The 25,161-nt window shown below is 40.3% G+C and overlaps 2 protein-coding genes across 2 annotated transcripts; one reads left to right on the top strand and one right to left on the bottom strand.

Moving 5' to 3' along the window:
* Positions 1-550: 550 nt before the first annotated feature.
* CHCHD2 (coiled-coil-helix-coiled-coil-helix domain containing 2) lies at positions 551-3,140 on the bottom strand. The gene is made up of 4 exons (XM_062592369.1): positions 2,965-3,140; positions 2,178-2,424; positions 1,415-1,571; positions 551-869 (listed from the first exon to the last, which is right to left on the bottom strand). Exons 1-4 carry the CDS (start codon positions 3,012-3,014, stop codon positions 859-861), a joined length of 465 nt encoding a protein of 154 aa, XP_062448353.1. The 5' UTR covers positions 3,015-3,140; the 3' UTR covers positions 551-858.
* A 3,012-nt stretch (positions 3,141-6,152) lies between these two features.
* Positions 6,153-22,098, top strand: VKORC1L1 (vitamin K epoxide reductase complex subunit 1 like 1). The gene is made up of 3 exons (XM_062592710.1): positions 6,153-6,353; positions 18,406-18,515; positions 19,192-22,098. Exons 1-3 carry the CDS (start codon positions 6,160-6,162, stop codon positions 19,416-19,418), a joined length of 531 nt encoding a protein of 176 aa, XP_062448694.1. The 5' UTR covers positions 6,153-6,159; the 3' UTR covers positions 19,419-22,098.
* Positions 22,099-25,161: the final 3,063 nt, after the last annotated feature.

Here is a 25,161-nt window from a genome sequence, read left to right as displayed (position 1 = left end):
AACAAGCTGCCAGGAGAAGGAGGTCAGATCACCTTGACCCAATCTAGCCACGTTCTCATAAGCTTCAGACCAAGCCTCCCACCAGGAGGGAGCTCACAGCCTCTGCGTACCAGGCACCGTCAGTCTCTGATGATGCAGTAATTTTGAAGACGTGATCTGTAATGTAATGGTTGACCACAGTAATCTTTTATTAGGGGGAAGATATTTCTCAGAACCTCTTGAATCTGAAATAGAGCTCGTATTTAAGAACATAATAGGATGCTAATTTGCTAGAGTAACCAAAGCCTGCTGCTGTATGTGGAGCATCATGATAAACCATGACAATCTTCCTTGTCACCTCACCTCTTAACAAAGTTGCCTGTGGCCTTCCAACACTAAGCGGGAGAGATGCTGCACAAGCGTAGGTAACCGTTGCGCTGAAGGGCAGTACCCAAACTTCTGAAGCTCCAACGCTTCAGTCTCTTTAGGCACCTTTCCTGTCCGTGCAGCCTCCAAGCTAAGATCCCTTCTCCCCCTCAACCATCAGTCCAAAGCCCATTAAGCAAAGCACTCCGAGAGAGAGAGAAGTTTATTTAGACATCTTATCACTTACATTCAACACAATGATCAGTAAACCAGTTAACCCCAATTAGCTCATTCTGCTTTATTGTTCATTTTTTCCATTTTGTACTGATTTAATCTGCTGTTGTGGGTTGTATCACATCTGTAGAAGCTATGGCAGAAATCAAGCCATGAGGTGGACAACAGTGTGAATATATGAACTAACAAGGTATCAGGCAGCTTTAGACTATTACTGAAGCTTTTTCATTCATAGGTCAGTTCTTGTAAGATGGTTCTCAGCTTCCATGTTCTGAAGGCTTAAGCTAAACCTGTAGGATAAAAAGATATCAAAATTAATCATACTTAATTTTGAATCCATAAATCACAGGCAGCCTTCCTTGCTACAAAGCAGCTGTGAACTAGGATGTTCCCTCCTTCCACCTATTTGGTGGGACATTTAACTGAAGATTTTAGCAGTGTCTATCAGACATATGCTCTGGGAATCTCCCAGTCTCCCCTCAAGTCAGAGCAGACCTGGCAGTTGTGCCAAACAGGCACTTGTTACAGGCCAGCAGACCCAGGCCAGCAAGGCTACAGATACAGGCTTCTCTAAACACAGGGCCTCCGCTCTCCTAAGCGATTAGCCTCAGTCTACGTAACAGCACAAAAAACTTCAGGAACTCATTCTCTCCTCACCCCTCCATCTCCTGCTACGTGTACTGGACCAAAACAAGTAAGCAGGAGTTTCAGTGTGAGTATCTGGTCGGTATCCATCCATATTCTTGACAGAACAGATTTAAATACCAAACACATGCCCAAGATAATTTTACTATTCAGCTCATTTAGCAGTCGTCTGGTACTACTGTCCACTTACCATTAGCAAACCTGCACTGCTTCAGTACTTCACTGAACCCCTCACACAGCTTGAGGTCAGTCTGGTTTTGCGCACACTCCAGGAATTGCTTCATTTCATACTGACATGGGGCAAACTGCTGCTGCTGCTGATAGGCAGGCTGAGCTGCTTGTGGTTCCTGAAATAGCAAATATTTCTGTAAGCACACTTTGAAAAACTCTAGGCAGTGAAGCTGCACAACCCTAATACTGCTTGCTCTATTTCTTCCATGCATTTTAGTCAGTGTTGTATTACTATCTGAACAGAAAACAAATAGCTTTAGATACAAAACGGTTTCCAGCAGTGACATGAGACACTGAGCCATGTTTCCTAAATTACAAAAATTTAAGCAACTTTGCATAGTATCTAGACAAGATGCAACAGCATTATATTAATGTCTGAGCAGTACAAAATATGATCTCTGGTATTGATCTTGACTTACCATCATCACATCTGGAATACAGAAATCCTTGTCTGAATCAGAGTATTAAGAGTGAAGAACAGACACACACACACTAATACCTCCATTGCCATAGTCACATATCATTTGTGTCCCTCTGAACTATTTCTGGGGGATACATGGTGATTGGGGTAATTAATTTGGAGACTAAGGTTCTAAAGTTATCTAATTTTCTCAGCTGCAACTTGTGCGGTTATTACGTATACAGCAATTCTCTTAGCCTATATGTAACTGGTCTCTCAAGTTAACTGTGCCTTGTTAGGGCCCAGTTGTGCTCTCTCTTACCTGATAAGTAATATCAGGCCTTGCAGCTTCAGAGCCACTTCCTCCACCGAATCCTCCTGTAAGTGCATGACCTATGGTATGGCCTACAGCAGAGCCTACAGCAACTCCTGCAGCAGTTGTAGCCATCTGTGCCATCAGACCAGGCTGCTTTGGTGCAGGAGAAGCCACAGCAGAAGGTGGTGCTGCTGCTGGGACAGGGGCCCGCGCAGCAGGCGCTGGGGGTGCAGCTCTCATTTGTGGTGCCCGACTGAAAGGACATAAGCAGAAACTCAAATCATCACTCCATGCTCAAACTCGCAGAGCCCTGCTGGTTGCAGGCAACAAATATTTGCAGTTTTCAGCTTGGACACTCTGTGCATCTGTGGCAAGTATTCATTCTTCCGATGAGTGATCTATGTACAGCAGCTTCGTGTTCGAGTTTTTATTTTTGGGGCTCTTTGTTTTAAAGAGCAATCCTCTTCCCCACCCTAAGCCTGCCTTATTCTGAGGCATTAGCCTCATTAATGACGGATTAACTAGATGTAACGCTCAGAGGTTGGGCGACGGTGTCCTGCCGCTCGGCGAGCCCTGCGGGAATCCGCCGCCATCCCCGCAAGGCGCCGGCCCCGCTCCGCTAACTCGGCCCAAAGCGGCCAGGCGGTGCCGAGGCGCCTCTGCTCCGGCACCGTTAACCCTCCCCGCCCCGGTGCGTCATCCCCGGCATGGCGGAGAGGCCTCTTCCGCCCGCGGCCTACCGGGCCCTGGAGGGAGGGGAGAGAGGCCCACCCGCCGCCGCCGCCGCTCTCACCTGGCGGGGGGCGCCACGCGGGACGTGCGGCTCCTGCTGCCCCTCGGCATCGCGGCGGGTGTGTGGAGAGCCCGGGTCTCGCGCCGCCAACGGCCGCAACCGTCACCAACCGCCGCCGCTGAAGGTCACCCGACACCCGGCCGCGCGCGCGCTGCGTCACCGCCGCGGGATCACGTGGAGGGGGCGGCGCCTAGTGCCGCGCGGCCCGCGCTGGGGCGGCGCCGCTGCCGGCCCCCCGCGGCCGCGGGGAGGCTGGGCGGGGGGCGCGGCGGGCCGGTAGCGGTTGCGTAAAGGTTCGGCCCGCCGGGCCTTAGCTGCCCCTGTTCGCTGCGGTCTGCCACAGGCACGGCACCGAAAATGTTCACCAAGAAACACAGCTGGGAAGTCGCAAGACTTCAGCTCCCTCCCGCTCCCTGGGTAGCTTCGTGTCGCATACCACTGTCTCAGGCTGGTGGAGCTTGAGATAGTAACCTAGGGAGGGGAACCCAATGAGAAGAACAAACGGAATAGACAAATAAATAAAAGTCAGGCTTTCCACCTCTTAGTCATAATACAAAATCCAGAGTCATTATAACAAAATGAAAGGTACTGCATTTACTTTGATAAAAAGAGGGATTTTTTTTAGACAAAACACGACTTTTGGAATCTGTTAAGAGTTGTTAACCTCAGCAGAGCTTTAAAAAAGAATGAATCATTTAATAATGAGAAAGTCAGCAGTTATATCACAGGGATATAATTAAAATATAGTCCCTTAAGTATAGTCCCTATACCTAAGTATAGATATATCAGAGGTACAACTTTCCACTGAAATCTGATCTCTGTTTATTTAGTTAATATCATGAAAATAATGAAAGGAGTCCAATTGATTAACATATATAGGACTAGACCTAGAGAGCTAATATGCCCTCAGATTAGGATTAGCAGAAAATGAAATTTCAAACAACTCAGTTTCTGATATAACCAAGCACCTCTCTTTTTATCCTTAATGTACATATTAAAGTTCATACATTAAATGTGATTGCTGCACTGCAACCTCACCACTCCATTATAAAGCTGTTATTCAGACGCAAAAAAATTGCTTCTTCACATTTCTTCAAAATTCTTTCTCTTCAACATAAGTCCAGTCATTTCAACATCTTGTATGCAAGGGAATGTAACTGTCTGATGAGAATGACTTCATCTTATTTAGAAAGTGTTGCTACTGTCAGTGTATACAGCAAGAATAATCCAAAGCACAGCTTGAATCAGAAAAGCAGTTTGTTTATGTCAAAAATTATGATAAATACAAGTAACACATCACAATTCAGAACATAGGCATCTGTGTAACTTCAGACTGTTAGTATTACTGCAGAAGCTGATCTCTACATCTTCTCTTTCTCTTATTCTTGGCCTCCCTCCATTTTGGCACAGAATTCCTCCTAAGTGGCTCTGGTTTTTGGTCTTGTCAAATGTCTGTGAAGCATTATGAGTTTTACACTCCAGACAGGCAGTAATTTACATCAGATTTGGCACTTTCTCTCCTGAAGTTGGCCCGTGATGCTGGAGAACAGCTCACCGGCTGCAAGGCTGCCCCAATATGGGAGGCAGTGGCTGCACCTGGGGCAAGCCTCAGAGCTCAGTCCAGTGCTGCCAGTGGGAGCAATGCTTCCAGCTCTGAACAGCTCCAGGGCGGGGGGAAATTATTGCTGTCTAGACTCTAACACAGTTGGCTCCCCATTTGCTATATATATATATATATGTTTATATTTAAAAAAAAAAGAAAGCATTGACTTGACTGTCTTGTTTTAGGCTGAGCTACAAATACACAAGTTAGGGATCACTCTTTTCCCTTAGCTTTAGTCTCTCTGTTGCTATTTTTTTCTGTTGTGCCTCCTGTCTCAGTCATTCCCACCCTTTTCCCATTCTCTCTTCCTTTGCCCCCATTAATAGGAGGCACACATTTTAGTTCATATGCTAGCTATAGTTCAAGCAACTTTTTTATGAGTTTTATTAACCTTTTTATTAATACTTACCCCTTTTTATTAATAGTTACCCATTTCCTTGTCGTCGTTGTCGTTGTTGAGGAAAGGGTTCCTTCTTTTTGTCAGTCATCCTGCCATACTTTTATGAATTAGTTTTGTTTTAGAGAACAATGAAAGCATGAATGGCACGATTCAGTGTGAATGCTGTCATTGTGTTTTGCTGTGTTCCTTGGGAAAACTTAAGGAGGTTCACACTGTGCTGACTCCCTCTTCCACCTGCTCATGAGGAGCAGCCACGGCACACTACAGGAAAGGGGAAGAAGCAGCCTGTGGCCATTTCCAAATAAAGCAAACACAGTGGTTATGGTAGATGTTTATGATAAGCAACGCCTGCGTTGTCCTCAGCCACTAGATGACTTTGGTATTTGCAGACCAGAGGTACTAGATGATTTCTTAAGCTATAACCAGCTATTAAGATTTCTTAAGCTGTAAGTATTGATGTTACTTCTGAGAGACACCAGAAATATAAGGAAGAAATGTGATACAGCACTGATTGCCTTTGGTTTTATCTGTCTAATGCTAACTAGAGCTATTGACTACGAGGTCTGCTGCTATATTTAGAGGTGTGATATGAATGTGATCCTAGATCTGCGAAACACATGATGAAATCACGCTGCTCAAATGCAAAACATATTCTCGAAGATGAAAACCTCACAGAGCCTGGGGGAAATCCAGTGCCAGGTCCCCTGCAACCACCAGGCCTGTGCTAGAACAAACACCAAAAAAATGAATATTCTTTTTTTTCTGTCGGTTTTCCAAAGTGGGCACACACAGCCCGAACGCTCACGGTGAACTCTGTGAGCCATCACAGGCCCTCAAAAAGCGAGGAATGAGGGAAAAGGCAGAATCCCCGTCAGGCTCGGAGCCGCTGCGGGCCGCGCGGGGCCGTTGGGGGCCGTTGGGGGCCGTTGGGGGCCGTTGGGGGCCGCGCGGCCCCGCGCGCGCGCGCGCCGCGCCCCGCCCTGGACGTGGCGCCCCGGCGTCACACCCCCTTCCTCCCCCCCGCTCCCGCCTTGGGCTGACGTGACGTCGTCGCGAAGCGCCACGTCCGGCGCCGGCGGGTGGGGAGCGGAGGGGGCGTGGCCGGCCGACGAGCCAATGGGCGTGGGGCGCGCGTGCGCGGCTGGGCGCCGCCGGGCGCGCGTCGCGGGCTGAGGCGGAGGGAGGGGGTAAGATGGCGGCGCCCGTCCTGCTGCGAGTGTCGGTGCCGCGCTGGGAGCGGGTGGCCCGCTCCGCGGTATGCGCGGCCGGCATCCTCCTCTCCCTCTACGCCTGCCACGTGGAGCGCGAGAAGGGCCGCGACTTCCACTACCAGGCTCTGTGCGACATCACCGAGCGGGTCCGCTGCTCCTCTGTCCTCAGCTCCAGGTGAAGCGGGGCTGGGACCCGCCGCCGCCTCAGGCCGCAGCGGGGCGAGCGGGATGGAGGGGCCGAGCGCGGCCGGCGCGCTGCGGGCGGGCGCGGCGGCGGGGCTGCTGGGCGGCCGGCCCGACTCCGTGAGGGGGCGGCGGCGGCGGAGCCGGGTGGAGCGGCCTGGGGGCGGCGGGAGCTGGCGCTGCAGCCGGGGGGTCGCTCAGGCACGGAGGGGGCCGCGGCTGAGGCTCTGCCGGGGCCCGGGCTGGCAGGCCGAAGAGGAAGGTCTCCGAGCCCTCCTCGGCCGGAGGGATGGTGTGGGAATTGTTTTGCTCCAGATCACTGAGGGCGGGAGGGCGAGGCACCTGCAGCGTGTGTGTGTTGTAATCCTTGGTGATTAACTGGAGTGATAAGAGTTTAGGGGCAAATATACTTTAGAATAAAGTGTGTAGGTGTGACTACGGGTTGAGGCTGACATAAATATGCAATCATGGATTACTTATTTTCTTGTTTTTTAATAGGAACATCTGAATTGCTTTTTCAATATAGCCTTTCCAAGCAGTGCATATGATTGCCCTTGTGATATGCACGGAGTACTTAATTCAGGGAAGACTGCTATGCTTCAGTAGTAAATGCCTGATCCAAGTCTTGGATTATTTTACAGGTTTCTTATCAGCAATAAAATTGTTTCAGCAGGCTTTCTTTCTTTCTTTCTTTTCTTCTCCCCTAAAGGCTGGTGACTCTTCTGGTGCACCTTTAAGGAGAGTGAGAATATGAATCTTAATATGTCTTGTTAAGCAGCTGGCTTATTTAATGATATTAGTGAGAAGAATTTGTTTGATTACAAATATAATTAAAAATTCACTGCAGGAAATAGTTGCAGGTGTTATTAAGTTAAGAAATGCTTCCTAAGAACATATTCCTCTGAAATATTTAAGAATATGCATTTTTGTCTAGCAATATCAAAACTGATCTCTGTATGTGCTTTCTTATATGTATGTATGTGTGTATGTGTATATATATGCATATACATACGTGTATATACATACATATGTATATACATATGTGTATATATATACACAGATGGAAAGACTCCCAGAGGTAAGGAACTGGGAAGGGGAGGAGTTGGGTTCTTCAGCAAATGTGTTTAGCAAGCTCTCAAAACAGCACCCTTCTGTTGTGAAAATGAGAATTTTGATAATTTTATGATAGCATCTTTAGTGGAGTGAATGCTTGTGATTTTTTTTCCAATTTAACTTATGTATAAGCTATCACAGTTCTTATAAAGGCAATTACTGTATTATCATATTAAAATTACATGGGAGAATACACCCATAATCTGTGAAGATGGAAGCTAGTTAATTTGTTTAGATAAAACCCCGAGGGAGCTCTAATTCTTAAAACTAGTTCTGTAGTGATAGAGCTGGTATTGTGTTACAGTACAAGGAGATGTATACTTACAGATGTTTGAGAGGAGGTTCTTGTGATTGAATGAGGGTTTCTACTCTGCTTTTCAGTCTCTCATTAGATAATCTTTAGTTTGTGAAGATGCTTGTTCTTGTCTCTCTTAAAGAATTATTTTAAAATCAGAAGTGTCAATTTAAAGAGAAGACTAAAATGATTGGTAACTTAAGCTTGTACACTAAAATGATGCATAGATTACTGAGATAAACCATGTAAACATTGTTAGTAATCTAACTTTCACCACAGCTATAGAAGTGTTTTTATTTATATTAAAAACATAGGTATTTGCTCTTAGGTCTGGAGCAACCTCTGGACTGAAAATCAGTATGTGTTCTTGTATAGAATGAGGCTTTCATTACCTTATTATTATCATAAAGTCTGCTCTTGAGACAAGGAATTTCAAGTAATAGTTTTAACACATGTTTGCCAAGAGCTTTGAAAAAGCAAAGTATTTCCAATTATGTCTTTAGATATTTCTATTTATGGAATAATGTTTGGTAATTACAGTATACATTAGTATTGCTGCAGTTGAAATATTGAGAATGCCATGGTAAGGCCTATAAATACTATACTATAGGAATTATAGGAATTATTCTATTCTATATCTATTCTGATATAGAATACGTCGAGTAAAATCAATCTTTAAACATGATTCTCCTACCAACTGCTAGCTAGAAGTACTGCAGATGTCAAGATAGCTCATGATAGTTGGAGCAGGTGGGTAAAAGGAGTCTGGAAAAGGAGTATGCAAGTGCTGTTCAGTCAAACCATATTTGGAGAAGAATGTGCTTTCAGTGCTGCACGAGATCCAGACAAAAAAGGAACATTCCTTTAAATTAAGGCAACAGGGCAAGCTATTTAACTTTGAAAGGAATTCGTCTTTTTTTCTGTGGTGCCACGGCTTTCTATCCTTCACTCGTTCTCCCTCCCTTCTTCCTCACTTACTGGTCCTTGTCGCTACCGGTATGTGTCCAAAGTTTCTTTGAAATTTGGTTTCTGAAAGGAACTTTTAATTAAAATTTAAATTCCACGGGGCAGTAGAATTTCAAATAATTGTTGTTCTAGCATTTTTGCATTTAATGCAAATTTAACTTTAAGATATTTCTTTTCTGATTAAACTATTACACTGATGGTTCAAATTAATTATTTGATTAGCTGTGTACAGTTAGCTTCTACAGAGTTAAATGTGACAAACTTGTATTTTTTTGGCTTTTACTAGCTTCTAGAGCGTTCATTCCATTGTATGACCCTTTATTTAGACGGAATTTACTGATGGAATTTACAATGCAATAACCTTTCATGCCTTGGCATTTAGTGTTGACTCCAACAGTGGATTATGCTTCAAAAAGCGCATCGTGGTGATGTGATTAATCCTAAATGTATAGATTAGAGTAAATTAGTTTATTGCTCTCCGAGCTGAGTTATTTTGGAACTAAGTTCTGGTCTTTGGGGAAGGGTTTTTCACTAATAAGCTTTTAGAGTTTCCAGGTCTTGCCCTTAAGCCAAATCTAGTATTAGCACAACGATGAGAGCAGAAATGTTGTAAAGATTACCACTGTGCAGAGGGAGGAGCATGGAAAATCTTATATCAGAGCCTGACTCATCCAGAAGATTATACTGGAGAACTGCATTCTTAGTACATCTTATTATTCAAAATATTAATGTTCAGCATATTTCAAGCTGTTATCCTGGCAAAAGTTCACCAAGTGGCTTAAGAAGAAAAACAACTAAGAACACTATAATGATCACTATCACTTTTCAAGAAGAAAGCAAGACATAGGGAAATACAAAATACTTTCTTTTGGCAGTTGCTGTGGGTTTTTTTAAGTGAATTACTGTATTTTACTTAGGGATGATTAAGTGGCAAGAATGGCTTTATAACAAAACTGTAATAGCAGTTACCATGAGGTATCTTTGCTTTGAGTGTTAAAATATTTTTTTGCAGAGAGAATTAAACTAAAAGACAAGTTTCAAGTAATACTGATGGTGGAATGACTTGAAATAAAAAGTGAAATTTAAGTTGTAATGCAGAGGCTTTGAGCTTTTTGTTTTGTTCTTTTGCATGCCACAGGTAACTTTCAAGTCTTCCAATATGTTGCTACTTTCTGTCTTGATTAATCTAACATTCCTACAGAGCAGGTTATTGGATAGTTCTTACTGAAGGAAAGTATGTGTCCCAGCATGTGTATGGTAGTTATCGCAAGCTACCATAATGACCAAAGGGCATATGTCACTGTATATCTTTAGCAATATTTGCAGCTTTCAGCCAACTGCGTAAGTGGGGAAGTTTGGAAATAGTCAATATTGATCTAGGTTAACGTTTTTAACTGGCTTACTGAAGAACTAGAGTAACAGTAGAGTTTTAAGAATCAATGTTCATTTGGGCATAACTTGATGGATAGTATACTTTAGGGATTCCCTATGCTGAGATTTGTATTAATCTGGAAGGTCTTAGATTGCTTGTCATCTTTTACTTGAGTCACTCTAAAATGCCTATTCTGAAAAAATGTAATAAGTTTATCTGTTTTTTAATGGATGTACCACCACAATAAGCTGATAGTTCTTGAAAACGTGTATCTAAAATTTTGCTTGTGTTTTGGACAGGCTTGTGCAGATACACAGCTATTGTACTGGGTTTGCCAAGGGTGGCCTGTGACAGCTGTAATATTGCATTGCTCTGCTCACCTTCATGAATTATTTTAAACAGTGATCTTAGACTTACAAATGTTATGTTTGAGTTGCTTAGTTGTGTGACATAGTACTTCAATATCATGTTGTGTGAATGTATGGGTGTATAGCTTATTTCTCTGCAGAAGGAGGGGTGCAATTATACTATAATATACTGAAGTTAAAAACTTTTACCTGTGTGTGTGTGTGTTTTTGTCTTTATTTTTTTTTTCCAAGGAAGCACACCTTGTTCACACTATTGTTCTGGTGCAGCTTTAGAGTGCGGACCATAACAAAGACCAAGTTGACAAGAACAACCCCATTATCAAAACAAATGGAACATGGAGCAAAAACTCTCTGACCTCATACCTAACCTGATGTTTATATTGCAGGTTCCCATTCAGTTCTGTTGTGGGGCAGTTCCTGTAAACTTGATGTCTGTCAAGTTTGCTTGATTCCAGGTTAAGAACATTATATAGCAGTTATCTTTCATTTTAATGGTAAGTTCCTGATGTCCTAGAATCTTTATCTATTGTTGTACCTGATAGCAAGTGTGCAAATATATTTGAGATTGATAACTGCAATTGTTAGTGACTGAAGTAAGGTGAGAAATAAAGAAGGTAGCGTTATACAGAAAGTGGGGAAAGACTTACGTAGTTGCTTCTTGTGAATGAGCATAGGCAAATAAGGCTCATGTGCTTTTTTTTTTTAATTCACTTGTTTTACAAGTCTTTGCTTTTCACTTTGCTTTTCATCGATTTCTTCAACCTGAGACAAGTTACTGATTTTGTCAGGCATCTTTGTTTTTGCATAGCAAAAGATAGGACTTAGATTAAGTGGATGAACAGTGGTATTTGAAACACTGGTGATAATTCAACATGAATCATATTCAGAGTTCTTAAACTGTCAAAGTAGTTAATGGAAATGTGGCCTTTTGAGACTGAGCTGAAACTTGTGGTCTAAAATTGGTTGTTGTGCATTTTTGAGGTCGTCTGATTGCTGGATAGCAATTATAAGGATGCTTTTGCAGTTTTTCTGTACAAAAGTTCATTTTTTGTTTTCTGGGGAAAGTGTTTAAGTTTGCTAGTTTATTGTATTGATTGTATAGAGGGAGATGAATGTAGGCACAGTCTGTCTCATGTGCCAAGTGCTCTGCTTCAGAGTGCTGCACATCAAATACAATGATGAATTTCAGTGATTTGGTGTAACTGTAGCTGAGTACTGCACAAGTTTTACAGCTAAGGATATTGAGGCAAAAAAGCTCAAGCAACCTGAGGCTAGAATAGGTCATGTTATCTTTGCTTTTTTAGCCTAGTTTCTGTTTTAAAAAGCCTGTGTTGTGTATCCGTTGCTCATCTCTAATAATCTCTGTATTTTATGGCAAAACTTAACAAGGAATAGAATTTTCTTAAGTTCTAGGGAAACAAGTTCTAGGGAAACACATTCAGTGCTGGAGGGGAGAGGGACTCAAAGTAATATTCCTGCTAAGGAAGGGAAAATACAGTATGAGTTCAGGTTATCAGTCCCGTTTGGTCTGTCAACCAGACAGTCAGCACACATGTAAATAGGACTCAGACAGAACTGATAGATAATGGACCTGATTGAGGCAGGGTGCAAAGAGGCTAAAGGATGTGAACTAAGAGAGGATCTGAAGGTATTTTGTGTACAGGTGAAGGAGGGTGTTATAGGCACACTTGCAGAAAACCAGCTTTGTTCTGAATCAAGTTGTTCCCAAAGCAGCAGGAGCTAATCATTCAAATGATTTTTCTTTCTTTTTTCTTTAAGGGAAAGGTGATGACTTAATATTTCAGACTGATCTAATGAATATTGGCTGAGGCTGCATCTTTCATAAGATACACAAATCCTATGTCTACACGAGACTTTTAACCTTAGTGATCTGAACTATAACATGTATCTTTTTTCTTTTCATAGATACATTATTTTTGACTTGACTGAAATCTGTAGTAGTGCTGAGAATTATTTTGCATGATGCTGCGTAAATTTAACAAAGTGCCTGTCAATTGTAATTCACATTAAGCTTTCACAAACTGAGCCCATTGAAAGATATTATAGAAAGAATACTTTGGTGTTGACTTGTAGTTTGAATAACCAGAGCTTCCCACAAGTCTGCTATAAAGTAGTTAACCACTGTCTGCCTGAGACTGAAGGATATACAGAAGAAAATTATAGTTGTTAATGGCAAATACTGCTAATAGATTAAAAATGAAAGTACACGTATCAAAATTCTTTGAGCACTCTTGGCAAGCTCTCAAATGGGATTTTTAATCGCCTTTTTCTGATGGCTTCTAACTGAAGGCTTTTACTTATTTTATTAAAACTGGTAGAGTAGCCTAAGTGCCCCTGTAACTGTGAACTAGGCTTAATCCAAAATCCTCTAGTGAAGCTGTGCAAAAGCTGCAACGAAAGTTCTTAACATTACTAAGTATTAACATGCTCTGGATCCTTTGACCTTTATATCAGCTTTTCATTGAAGGCAATGTGTGTGCATAGGCCATCTTTCCTCACTGCATTAGAACATTCATTCTGTACTGTAACTTATCTCAGAAGCCAGATGACATTCAAGAAAATGTCTACATGTCACTTGTCAAGTATAGTTTTTTCATTTAGGAAACCGTGTGTTGTTTCCTCAAGGTTACTTGCTATTGATATCAAAATAATGCTTATAGGAATGAAAAATAATCCTGAAATGATGCGCTTTAAAAAGGTACTACTATTCAGAAAACAGAATTGGGGTTTATTACAGATAGTTCTCTGAAAATATCATTAGTTTGTTGATTATTGTTTGGTGTTCTTAATTACACTAACCTATAAATTACAGAAGAGAAATGTGGTGGAAAACCTGCCACGGCACAAATGCACAGCATTCCCGAGCATGCAATTTGATATCTGATCTCCTAAAAGATTTGATAGAATTTTCAACTAGACACTAAGGAGACTAGAATGTAAAGTGGAGAAGTGTCGTACACTTACTTTGTTCAAGGCGTTTGCTACTTGCTTACTTCAGGGACGTGGTATTGAGGCTAGCAGGACTTGACCTGATCCAGTATGGTTATTCTCATTTTAAGATGAATGTGTAATCATTGGTTTCTTTACTGACAGGAGAGCTAAGGGTTGCCAAGTGAGATTAAGGCAACATGATTCTGGAACTCATCAACACAGGATGTTGTGGAGGTCAAAAGTATGCATTCAGACAGTGTCTAGGTACATTCCTGGAGGAAAGCCTCAAACTAAGCTACTAAATATGTTGATCCAGCTGAAACCCTACTTCAGAAGTTTCTTAAACTAGTTCTTTATTGTAAATTGTAATTAGGGAGACTATTTTGGAGAATGAACTGTGTAAAAGCACTCAAAAGTGTCTCCTGCTGGCAACTGTAAGAACTGGAGCTCTTGGCTGGAAATAGCAGTATAATATTTCTTACAGAAAGTGGGTGAGTTAATAATCTTACTCCTGGCCAAATATATACTACTATTTTTTTTTTTTTTGACTTACAGTGTTCAGCAGTTTTGGAATTCCCTCTTCATTTAGTTAACACTGATAACTCTTGCAACTTTTAGCCTGTAAAGCATGGAGGTTATTTATTTCTCCTTTATAAAGTGACCAAGATGCTTATTACTGTACTGTGTGAAGTTCTCTTCATTGCCTTTGTGCCAGTGGTACTGTCTCTATGCTAAGTTACGGTAAAATGTCTAGTGTGTAAGTCTGCTTCCATAGTATGCTGTTCTGGAATATTAGGGGCTCTCATAATTGAGCAAAAGAGGTAATGATTAACAGTATCTGATGTTTTTGTTGAAGATGCATCATTTGGGGTCAAGCAACATCAGTTCTTAGCGTCTTCCTCTGTTAAGAGGTGTTAGGTGTGTGCAAATACTGCTTTAACTCCTAAAAATGCAACATTTCTGTGCCTTACTAAATACCACAAACCCGAAGGGGTACTGTTTAGAGGGTAAGTGATAATTTTCAAGACTTATTTTTGATAAAAGAAACGGATGTTGTGAATGAAAATCATTGTAATATCCAGAGTTATAGATGTTAGGAGACTGAACAGTTTTGAACAACTTGTCTTGGTTTTCTTTGTAACTGAATCAATGTTCACAAAATTGGCAGATCTTCTTGAGGGCATAATTTTTTTTAAAGACCTTTAAAGGTTATAACTCTAAACAAGCAAAACAATACAGGCTATGTCATACTGAACTGAGGGAAGTAGGAATTTGAGTTAGTTGAAACATACAGTAAGATGTCTCAGGTTTCTTTTAAACTTCCTTGAAGTTAGTTCAGGTAGCCTTTCCTTTAGAGGAGGGAAACTTGGGTGTGGCAAAAGTAGACTTGCCACTTACATATATATATATTTTGTCTTACACTGCTCTGAATCATGCAGAAAGATTTCAGCATTATTTTCACAATAGAAAACTTGTCTGCTTCAGGAATGGGGTGTCACAAGTCAGTAGCAGGAAAAAGTTTATTTTGATCTATTCTTAGCTTACTATGCAATCAGTTCTGTATTGTAGTTTATTTGACTTAATACTTCATATCCAAAAACCACTAATGTGAGTTAACGATAGTCTGTTCTTATAAAATATATTCGTTATGAAGAAGGCAAGTTCCCTGAAAAACTTTTGCTTGGTTTATAGTCCTTGTACTTCATAAGGCTTTTATTCCTTGGGGAGTTTATTCTAATCTTAGAACTGCGGTCTTTTTGCTGTTTGTTTGCCACATGTTTTTAGAGTTTCAAAGTTATCCTAAGTCGAGTATGAGCAGGAGGTTTTTTACGATGTTCAAAGTCCTCTTCCCTACCGTAATTGCTTGCAAAAGTACTTGGTTGCTTGTTCATTTTAGTGTTCTTGGGGGATCTTCTTGATAAAGTTAGGGGATTGAGTAGTCTCTTTCGTAGAGAAATTGGATAGAAATGTACAAAATTTAAATTCTTTGCTTTTCAAATTGATGTGGAAGAATTCATCACATGTGAAACCCTGTAAAGCTGAAAAAATTACTTGTGTCTTGAACAACAGGCTTCTGTGCTATCTTTGAGGGTGTGGAATAAAATGCAGGATTAGAGCTGTTCTCCAGGGACTGAAAATTAATACCTGATGTCCTTAAATCTGCTACAAGGTGAAGAAGATACTTAATGAACTGTTATAGGAAGGGAAATGGTTTCTACCGCATTGGCTTCTTGCAGCTATGAACACATCACTTGGGGGCACTGACTGTCATAAAGGGCTTGAACTCGTTATCTTTCCATTAGCAATATTTTTTGACTTTCAGTCAGTGGGATAAGATTCTGTGGTCCAAAGTTTCTGATGTTTTAAACTTGAGTTTGTTCTCAACCACGACAGAATAACAGACTTTTAAAGGTTAGAAATGCTTTCCCTGAAGAAAAGCTGTTAGTTTCCTGTCCTTGCAAAACCATATTTTCTGAATGAGCCCTTCGGTATTCAGATCAGTGAAGAATCTCAAGCAACTCAAAATGGGCTGAGTTGACCTCTGATCGGACTGTGCCAGACTGTAAATTTAAGTGTGAGGTAAATGTCTATTTTAAAATGATGCGAGGTTTGGACTGCTGTTCCAGAGCACCCCCGGACAATGCAGCTACCAGCTGTTGCAGACTGATCTTCTGACACTTTGAAGAGTGCGTATTCAGACTGTATGCTCAGCTGGCAGAAAGTAACTCATTTTTATTGTTAGTATTTTGCTGACTCATTTGGATGAAATGATTCAACACGGGATCAGAATAAGTGAGAGCATTCAGCCAGGGCAGAGAAAGGGTAGGACTTCAGCATCCTGCAGTTAGATTGACCTTGGCTGATGTGGAACCACAGTTTTCAGTCACACTTTGAGTTATGTTGTCCTTACTTCTCAGTAAGGAAAAATCTGGGTGTATATTTAAACAGAGTTTAACATTACCAAGAATTCTTACTTGGAAACCAGAATATTTTAGTTGTACTTGTAGATAGCCAGCAGGATGTGATATAGCAAATTCAGAATTGCCTGTTAAGTACAAAACAGCAGTACATTTAATGTATTTATCTGGATCTTTGATACTATATTTGGTGATTGGGCAATGTGGTAGTTATCAAATGTTGTAACCGTTTCATCAAAGTGAGGTTTTAAAACAAAAAAGTTCTAACTTCAAATCCAACTAACTGTCTGTGGGTGGAACTGTCTGATCCTAACTGAGAAAGATTCTTCTGAACTTGCAGTGCTTCTTCATAATGCTGATTCATCCACAAACTATCCCATAAGCTTGTAGGGCTGTAAACTGCCTTACACTGCAGGGACACTGTGTAACCAGCTGTGTCCATCACGATTTGCGTTAGCCCCAAATCTGCCCTAGGATTTCTGAGATGAGTGTTACACTGCTGTTTCAAGTAGAAGCTAACTCTGTGTCTTTCTGTCCCTTCCACGGTGCTGGGGTTGTGGGGCAGGATAGCCGTGGTAAAGCAGGTGTCGTGTGCACTGCGCTGAAGCTTTATGTTTACACACAAGTTTCACTTCCATCGCTTACAAGATTGGAGACCAGGCTAATGGAAAGTATGCTTTTTACTTTTTATGCAGTAAATGCATTTTCTGGGAATTGGTGAATAATTCTCGGATCAGTTTCTTGAGAGGAAGAGCACAGGAGTTGGGCATAGTAGTTAATTGCAACCAGTTACTAAGCTTGAATAGAAATGATTAGCTTGAATACGTTTTGAAAATGTTGCTCAAGTGCCTATGAGATTCTAAAGTATTTTGGAGATGGTATGAAATTGTACTTACTGTGGCAACTTTTTCATATGAGAAAGTGTCCGTGTTGGGGTTGTAGCCCTTCACTGATTTCAGATTTGTGGTGAATTATGTCAGTGTACAGAGAATACACCTATGCTTTGTTGTAGTTTAGTAAAACCATTGCCTGTAGTAGAATAAGCTGTTCTAAAATTGTGCTTCTCTTGGCATAAACGTAGCATGCTAGATGCTGCTTTTGGAACAACTATGGTAGTAGGAAATTGCACTTTTTTTTTACATAATTATGTGGCAGCTATAATGTAGGCCCAGCCTTACATATATATAGCCCTTGGCTTTGTGTTCAAAAGATGTGCAGGCAGATGTCTAGATGTTGTCTTGTAAGCTTTATATTAAAGTAGCGTTAACTCTTTTCCTATTTTCAAGTGAGGCTAATAAATGTAGTGCTCACTTCGCTTTTACAGATACTATACAAATACTGATGACGTAATCTACCTTGGGACATTGAATTATTGGTTCTCAGCATGACTATATTTGTTAATTTAATGTTTTATCCACTTTATAGCAGCGGTTTTGTAAGACTTGTACAGCTTTGTACCTTACCACTAGCAAGTTCAAGTTGCTTTGTTAAGATGTTAATTCAATATTTTGTTGTGCAAGAGCTCTAACAAATGAGGTCAGTGAATCTTGTTACAACAGTTTAAGATGTTACCATTCCCAGCTTGTCTGCTTGATAAATCTGGCTTTCTGCTAATGTGTTAGACTGATGAAGAACGGCTGAAGCAGAGACGCAAGTTCTGGTGTGCCTGCTCTCGTGCAACTGGCTATATGCTCGCAAGAGAGGTGGTAACATAGTTATAAAGTGCCACCATTTTTCCATAGCTCTGTATTTAGTGAGCATGTGGTGGGCTCTTAATGCAGTGGAGAGAACTGCAAAAGCTATCACTGGAGAAAAATATTTATTTGACAAAAGAGCCTTGAACTACAAGCTGAGGAATCAGACCCAGTTTTTGGAGAAAAGTGTCTTGTGATAGTATGAACTTGGTAGTTGCCAGTGTGTCGAATAACTTTCATCAGTGATGCACAGGAAAGTTCTATCCAGTGTACCTCTGTTGCAAGCTGTTGAAATGATGAATTGAAAATACTAATGTAAAGCAATAGGTGCCCAAATACAAGTTAACTAGTTTCCCTGTTTTACAGATGGGGTCGAGGATTTGGTCTGTTGGGTTCCATCTTTGGAAAAGACAGTGCAATAAATCAGCCAAACAGTGTTTTTGGACTCGTGTTTTATATACTACAAATGTTACTTGGTAAGTATTAATTCAGTTTACAGCCTAAAATGTATAACAGGTCTGTGGTGTTGGAAAGTGTGTTACACATTGCAGAGTTTACAAGAGACCAGATAAAATACAAGGATTTTTTTTAAATCTTTCTAGCACTAGTTGAATGGTTCATCTGTGCAAAGGGCTTAAACCCAACTGATAACAGCAATCTCATTATCTCCTGTTATGCTATTAATAATGTAAGCATCAAGACACTTTTGCTTAAATATACATAGCATTAGATTACAGGATAGGAAAGAGGGGAAACAAAAATAAAATTCACAAGTTTTGTAGGACTAATGTGGATAGTATATTAATAAAGTGGATGCAAATTTCTTTCTCTGTAACTTTACAGTCTGCTATAAAGCTATTAATATTCATAGATATAACGTGACCAACCTATAGTTTTCCCATAATTCAGGAATATGGAAGATGTTAAATATTATACATACCTCTTATGCAAGGACTGTCGTAGGAAACCTAGAAGCTCCCCTCCAGATAGAGATTTGTCAGTCATCGTGAAGTCATGGGATTTTGAGCAGACTTGCATGTCATACAGGCTTGCCAAGTAGTCTTTAGTTTGAATTCAAGTTCTTTGGCTTTTTACTGTGTGTGAGATGGGGGAGTGAGAGCAGTGGTAGTAACTTTCTCTCTCTTGTTGCAGGTATGACAGCAAGTGCAGTAGCAGCTCTAATCCTCATGACATCCTCCATAGTCTCTGTAGTAGGGTCTTTGTACTTGGCATATATTCTGTACTTCGTGCTGAAGGAATTTTGCATTGTCTGCGTCATCACATATTTGCTGAACTTCATTCTCTTTATCATCAACTACAAACGACTAGTTTATTTGAACGAGGCCTGGAAACGGCAACTTCAACCCAAACAGGACTAACGCCTGTTTGAACTTTTGACTGACAGTCTGAAGACCCAACTTCCATTAAGTTTATTTTGCAGTAATTTTTTATTCTTCATATCAGATACTTTCCCTGAGAATCATAACTGAATTTTTTAATTATAAATTGGAAGGGGCCCTAGATAATTTTTTGTGCTAATATTCAATTTAAATGTGGTTATGAAAGAAAGCTCTAATACAATCAAAGACAAGCTTTAACTTTACTTTAAAGGAGTCTTAGCCACAGCAAAACTAGACTCTCCCTCCTTCCCCTCCGCTTGTGAAGTGGTAACACTTGCTACAAGATATCCTGTATATAAATTCAATTTCAGGTATAATGAGATGTGATCATGACATTAAATATTCTAGAATAGCATTACCATATTTAATGTTGCCATGTTTACAGTATATGTATTACTTTTTTTTTTAAGCTGATGGACTTAGATTTGACTGGGACTTATACTGTAAATAAAATTAGAAATACTGGTTTCATCCCTGGAGAACTCACTGTACAATCAGTTTTGTTAGCCTAGGAGGTTTCAGAGTGTTCCGCTAAGAGGTGACTGAGACGATGGAAAGAGTGACTTCTGTAGAGAAAACGTTGCTGCACTCGCTGCTAGTGCTTTCACAAAAATGGTAGTTGGATTTGTTCCTTTTTTTTTCTCTCCACTAATGAAAATGGAATTAAAGCTGAAACTTGAAGTATACCTATTAAACCACAATTTCATTAACTTCTGTACAGAATGAAAATAGCTAAATGTGGTCAACAGAAAGCTACCATTGGGATATTATATACAGATTGGGGGTTGGTGTGTCAAAGATCTCTTTGAAATGGCTTAATTTCCATGCAGAGCTATGTTTTCATTTTAAACTGCTGTCAGACAGCCAGTGTTACTGATGTTTGATGTTATGTGAATGCTGCAGTATAGGATTGCAATTTGCAGTGGAAACCACTGACTGAGTGGAATAACCAAGCAGTGCACTGAATAAGCAGATACTTAATTGATCTTGGTCAGGATCTTTGGCCTGTGCTATATTGGGAAATGAACTTTAGGACAGATGCACACAAGGTCCCTTGGAAGGGCAGTCTGTTTAGTGAGATAAATAAGTAAATGTGCTCCTGAAAATGAAATGTGATAGTGCTATCATTGCTCTTTCTAATAACTAATTAAAAAAAAATTAAACTACAGATTTAAGCACCTGAACAAAATTGTAAATGTTGTTTCTGCACTCAGTATTCTAAGGGTGAATGTTAAAAGTGCCTTCTGTCTTGAAATCTTAAACCAAATACTTTGTGTTGAACTTGGCAGGCAGAAGTGTCCTTGCTTGAAAAATGAACAAACAAAAAGGAAAAAAAAACAGCAACAAAATTGCTGGGAATAGAAGGTGTTCAGATATCTATTTTAGTTTTTAGACTGAGAAGTGGTAGCAATATTATTTCAGTTAACTTAAATCAATGTGACGGAAGGCTGATAACATGATCCAGAAAAGTAAAATACTTGTGTTTCAGACTCTGACACCAAAACAAATAGGTTTGGCTACTTTCTGTAATTGGTGCTGTGCTGCTTTGTGCCCTTGTCAGCCTCTAAATATGACAAGTTCCAACTGCATACCCATTTATTTAAAGAGTTAGTTTAACTATTTTAGTTTTTTCCTTAAACATGAATGTCTAAGAGACACGTTGTATTGCTAAGTGGATTATAAACACTAAGTTGCTGAGGATAAACTTGACTGAAACATGCAGTGTTCAGTAGAGAAGATAGGATTTTTAGACTGAACTCACAACATAGTATTTAAATTACTCCTGAGGTAATTTTCTGGTTTGTATCCAGGATGCAGTTGGAAACTGCTTTATGTATAAAGTTCTGTGGTATGAGTAACATCTGTTGCATGTAACACTAAATTACTTGTCCCTCTTGTCTAACAGTTTTAGATGACAATTCATTTTGTATTGATCAGAGTATAGTTAAAGCTTGTCTTGATGTTTAGTTCTGTCTGTAAAATGCCTTGAATTTCGATGTGAGGGGAGTGGACAGTGTTAAATTGGTCCCTCAAGGCTTTGCTCTGTCCTTTTATAAGCCTTGAGGCAATACCGCTGTTTAATGTGTTGTATAGATTTGTTTGGATGCATTCCTGTGATCTACACTAAGGCATCTTTTCATCCAAGGAAGAGGTGAATACGTGCTGCCTGAAATGGTTAGTCACAGTGCTAATACCTCAGAACAAACAGCAATGGAGACAAATATAATCAATGATTATTGGTCCAATTTCTGGTTTAATGCACACTAAAAAAGGAGAAAAGCCCCATCAACTGAAAGCATAGATGTTGGCTAACTTCACTGTGTCTTGTGCTTGTCTGTGTGGGCATAGTTAATTCACATTGTTGAGTAAAATTGTTTAGGGCCAGATTTTCAGAGTTTGTGTCTGCAGTCCTTGTTTGTGTGCACATGGAGATCAAATGAAAAATTAGCTTGGTCTCTGGAAGAATTTGCAGCTATACTTTGTGCACAGTCTTGCAAATCTGATCCTTAATTGTGAACTTTTTGTCTTGTGTGCTTTTCTTACAGTTACTTTTTACTGGAAGTGATTTGCTAGAAGTGGCCCTAATTTCTTTTTCTCTTTTGTGCTTTAGAAATGCAGTTGGCGTGAATAAAGGGCAAAATAATATCAGCAGTAGAAATTTGGACCTCTCCGCTTCCAGTTCTTTGACTCTTTCCTCATTGCTGCCAATGACAGAAACAGCATATTTCTTCCAGTAAAATGGCTCAGGTTACAACTAGGAATGTGACAGAAATCAGACAAGTGCTTCATGCAACTGCCCCCTGCCTACTCTAGCCAAAAAAAAAAAAAAAAAAGTCATGGCAAACGTATGTTTGATACTAATTTGACCTTTAGAAAACAGGATGTAATGTTTGGTAAGATTCCTGGGGAAACTTTGAGGATACAATAGTATGGCTCACTGCTAAGAAGTAATACCTGGTTTGGAAGAGGGACGAGGGGGCAGTATCACTACACAGATTCTGGTTGTGGTTTCAACACTTGTGAGAAATTGGGTGGGGGGGAAGAGTCAGGAAAAAAGATACAAACAGTGCTTCTGAATTTGGGACACTTTCCTCCTCCCTTGCTCTCAAAAGTTCTGCAGGGAGGGGCTGGTTGAAGAGGCAAAAGAATGAAATCCCAAAACCTGTTTAGGAAGTAAACATTCCTGAAATCCTCTTACTGTAAGGTACTTACTACTCTTAAGGCCAACAAAGCATTCAAGTCTCATTTAGAAAACGAATGTTCCTGAAAGTTTCTTACTGTAAAGTATTTGCAACTCTAAGGCCAATGAAACATTCCCTACCACCGTTGATATCCAAGATGAGAACAGCTCTCTCCAATGAGGAGATTTCTGCGTACTGTAGTATGTATTCGTCTTCTGCTGTACAGAGTCTCTTGACCGTTCAAAAAGATTACCGAGGTGCTTCAGGCAGCAATTGTGGCTCCGAATTTACGCGGGCTAAAGTTAGAGAGATCTGGTAACTTTGGTTTTGCCGGTGTTTAAACATGATCTAGACAAAACTGGTCCAGAAAAGATGAAGTGTTCTGTTACCATAACACTGTATTAAGCATGGCCTAAATATTAGGTGTGTGTTCTGTATAGTATGTTCCATCAACTATTTATTACTAGCGCTTTAAACTCCAGATTAAACATCCATTTAAGTGGAGTCACTGGGCAGATGTTCCTTTTATCAATCTAGGTTGAGAGATTCTCTATTGGAGGTTTAGGATACAATTTTGCTAACAGGTAAAACAATGTAAATATGTATGAATTTTATTTGTTGCACATAACTTTTTGGTATAAAAATAAATGTAGAAATTATCTGTGGATGTCTTGCTGCAATCATTCTTATGCTGCATTCATGCAGTCCAAACATAAGAGCTTGAATGAACCCAATCAGAGGCCTTTTTGGACTCAGTCTGAGCCTTAGAAACTGTTTTTAAAGTCAGTACTGTATTCCTGTTTCTAGAAATGTATTAAGTTGTGATCTCTTTCAAAGAAGTTGTGTGTTGGCAGTAGAAGGGTTAAAGCACTTGGATCCCCAGAGTTACTGGTTTATAGAATTTCTGCAGTTCTGTTGTGTATTGCTGGATGTTGTGTGCACATGGAGGTATAAAGGTCGAGCAGCATTGACTGGAGGCTTTACTGTTTACAGTTCTTTAAGGAACATACAAAAAACGTTGTGTGTCATTTTAATCACTTCCTGCTTTCCTTTGTTCTATAGGTATGCTTTAGCTCCGCTCTGACAAGATCACGGAGTATTTGAAAACTGCTGTGTATTTTCCTGGATTTGGGGAAGGGGGTGGGGAGTATTTTGGGAAAGGGTTAGATAGGCGGGTTGGGCTTACAATTGCACTGAGCTGTTAGGAACGTAAGCAGCAAATGAGACTCTCTGAAATGCGTGCTTATCATAAATGTGGATATTAAACTTTGCATCTGTCTTGTTGGACTGAATGAAAGTATAGCTTTCTCTTCTGTAACTGCAAGTCCTCTGTATATCATAGGGACCTGAGCCCTGGTTTGTAATGTTGTGCTAACCATGTCAAATCTTTATCTGTGTTTTTATGTGTCTGCTGTTGATATGTCATGTTGTCAGTGTTGAAATGGGGAATGAAATAGCTTAAAGACTGAAGTCTAGAGATCGACAGAAGTTGCAACAATTTTCAAACATTGTTAGTGGACTTACATATGGTATCCAGACTTGTACAAGGTAACATTTGAGTGACTTTTTAATATGGGTACATATTTATATTCTCGGTTTTTAGTTAACTAGGAAATCTGTAAACCTAAAACAGTGTAACTGTGAGGAATCTTAGTAGTATATTTTTTTCTCTTTTCCCTTAGAAAAGGGGAAAAAATGTAAGGAAAAATTGTTCTGAAATCCGCAATAAGGGTATGTGTCCTTATTCTGCATGTGGCAATGGAAACTTTTCTTGGCTTCTAATATATCACCTCTGAAAGAAAGGATTTGGCCATCATGCAACAGAGTAACAAATAGTTTCTTTACACTGACAGATGTCTTGGTCACTTTCTTGAGATACTAACAGAAGAGCCAGTTGTGGGAAAAAATAGTCATAGCGATACTGTTTTATGCAGAATCAGTGAATCAGAGTAATGAAACTAGTTAATTGTGCTAATTTTCAAAATTCAGTAGGCAGCCTCCAATTTTGTGGTTCTGATAAGGGTGACGCTGTTGTTGGGACAACCTTGAGAGCTTGCAACGGGATGTTTGCGGATGACGTATTCCGAGCTCTTCTGTGGGTACTGACACAGTCTGTTGCAGTCTGAAGCGTAGCCTTTAGGAACCTCTAAAACTGGTGTACTGCCTGCAAGGGAAAGTTAGTACGCTACTGTCTAAAGTGCTGTGCGCACACTAATTTACAAATCCTTCTACCCTACAGTGCTTCAGGTCAATATCAGAAGGACTTAAGTCAGACAAATTTACCCTTTAGAATGCTATTACTGTAGTTCCATAGTGACAATTTAATATGAAGGAAGTGCTCTTCCATGCTGGAAGGTAAAACTGCATCGTATAGTGGTAGTTCTGGTACTGTGATAAAATAGTTTTAAATAAGTTTCAGTTGATATAGGTACTTACTTATCTGACATATTCTACCTTGTTGCTCTAGTATGAATTCCGTGTCATATCGGAGTATATCGGATATCCTTACCAAAGCAGTGGTTCACAGGCTTCCTGACTGC

The sequence above is a fragment of the Rhea pennata genome, chromosome 20, assembly GCF_028389875.1.
Source record: "Rhea pennata isolate bPtePen1 chromosome 20, bPtePen1.pri, whole genome shotgun sequence".
Classification (NCBI taxonomy): domain Eukaryota; kingdom Metazoa; phylum Chordata; class Aves; order Rheiformes; family Rheidae; genus Rhea; species Rhea pennata.
This window is presented reverse-complemented; position numbering and strand designations above follow the sequence as displayed.

Bases quoted from the DNA above. Each gene is read 5' to 3' on its own strand.
- CHCHD2 (XM_062592369.1), bottom strand. From the start codon at position 3,014: ATGCCGAGGGGCAGCAGGAGCCGCACGTCCCGCGTGGCGCCCCCCGCC. The intron at 2,425-2,964 runs GTGAGAGCGGCG...ATGTCCTTTCAG, and splicing joins CGCGTGGCGCCCCCCGCCAG to TCGGGCACCACAAATGAGAG. The intron at 1,572-2,177 runs GTAAGAGAGAGC...TTGCTATTTCAG, and splicing joins GGCCTGATATTACTTATCAG to GAACCACAAGCAGCTCAGCC.
- VKORC1L1 (XM_062592710.1), top strand. From the start codon at position 6,160: ATGGCGGCGCCCGTCCTGCTGCGAGTGTCGGTGCCGCGCTGGGAGCGG. The intron at 6,354-18,405 runs GTGAAGCGGGGC...CCTGTTTTACAG, and splicing joins TCCTCTGTCCTCAGCTCCAG to ATGGGGTCGAGGATTTGGTC. The intron at 18,516-19,191 runs GTAAGTATTAAT...CTCTTGTTGCAG, and splicing joins TATACTACAAATGTTACTTG to GTATGACAGCAAGTGCAGTA.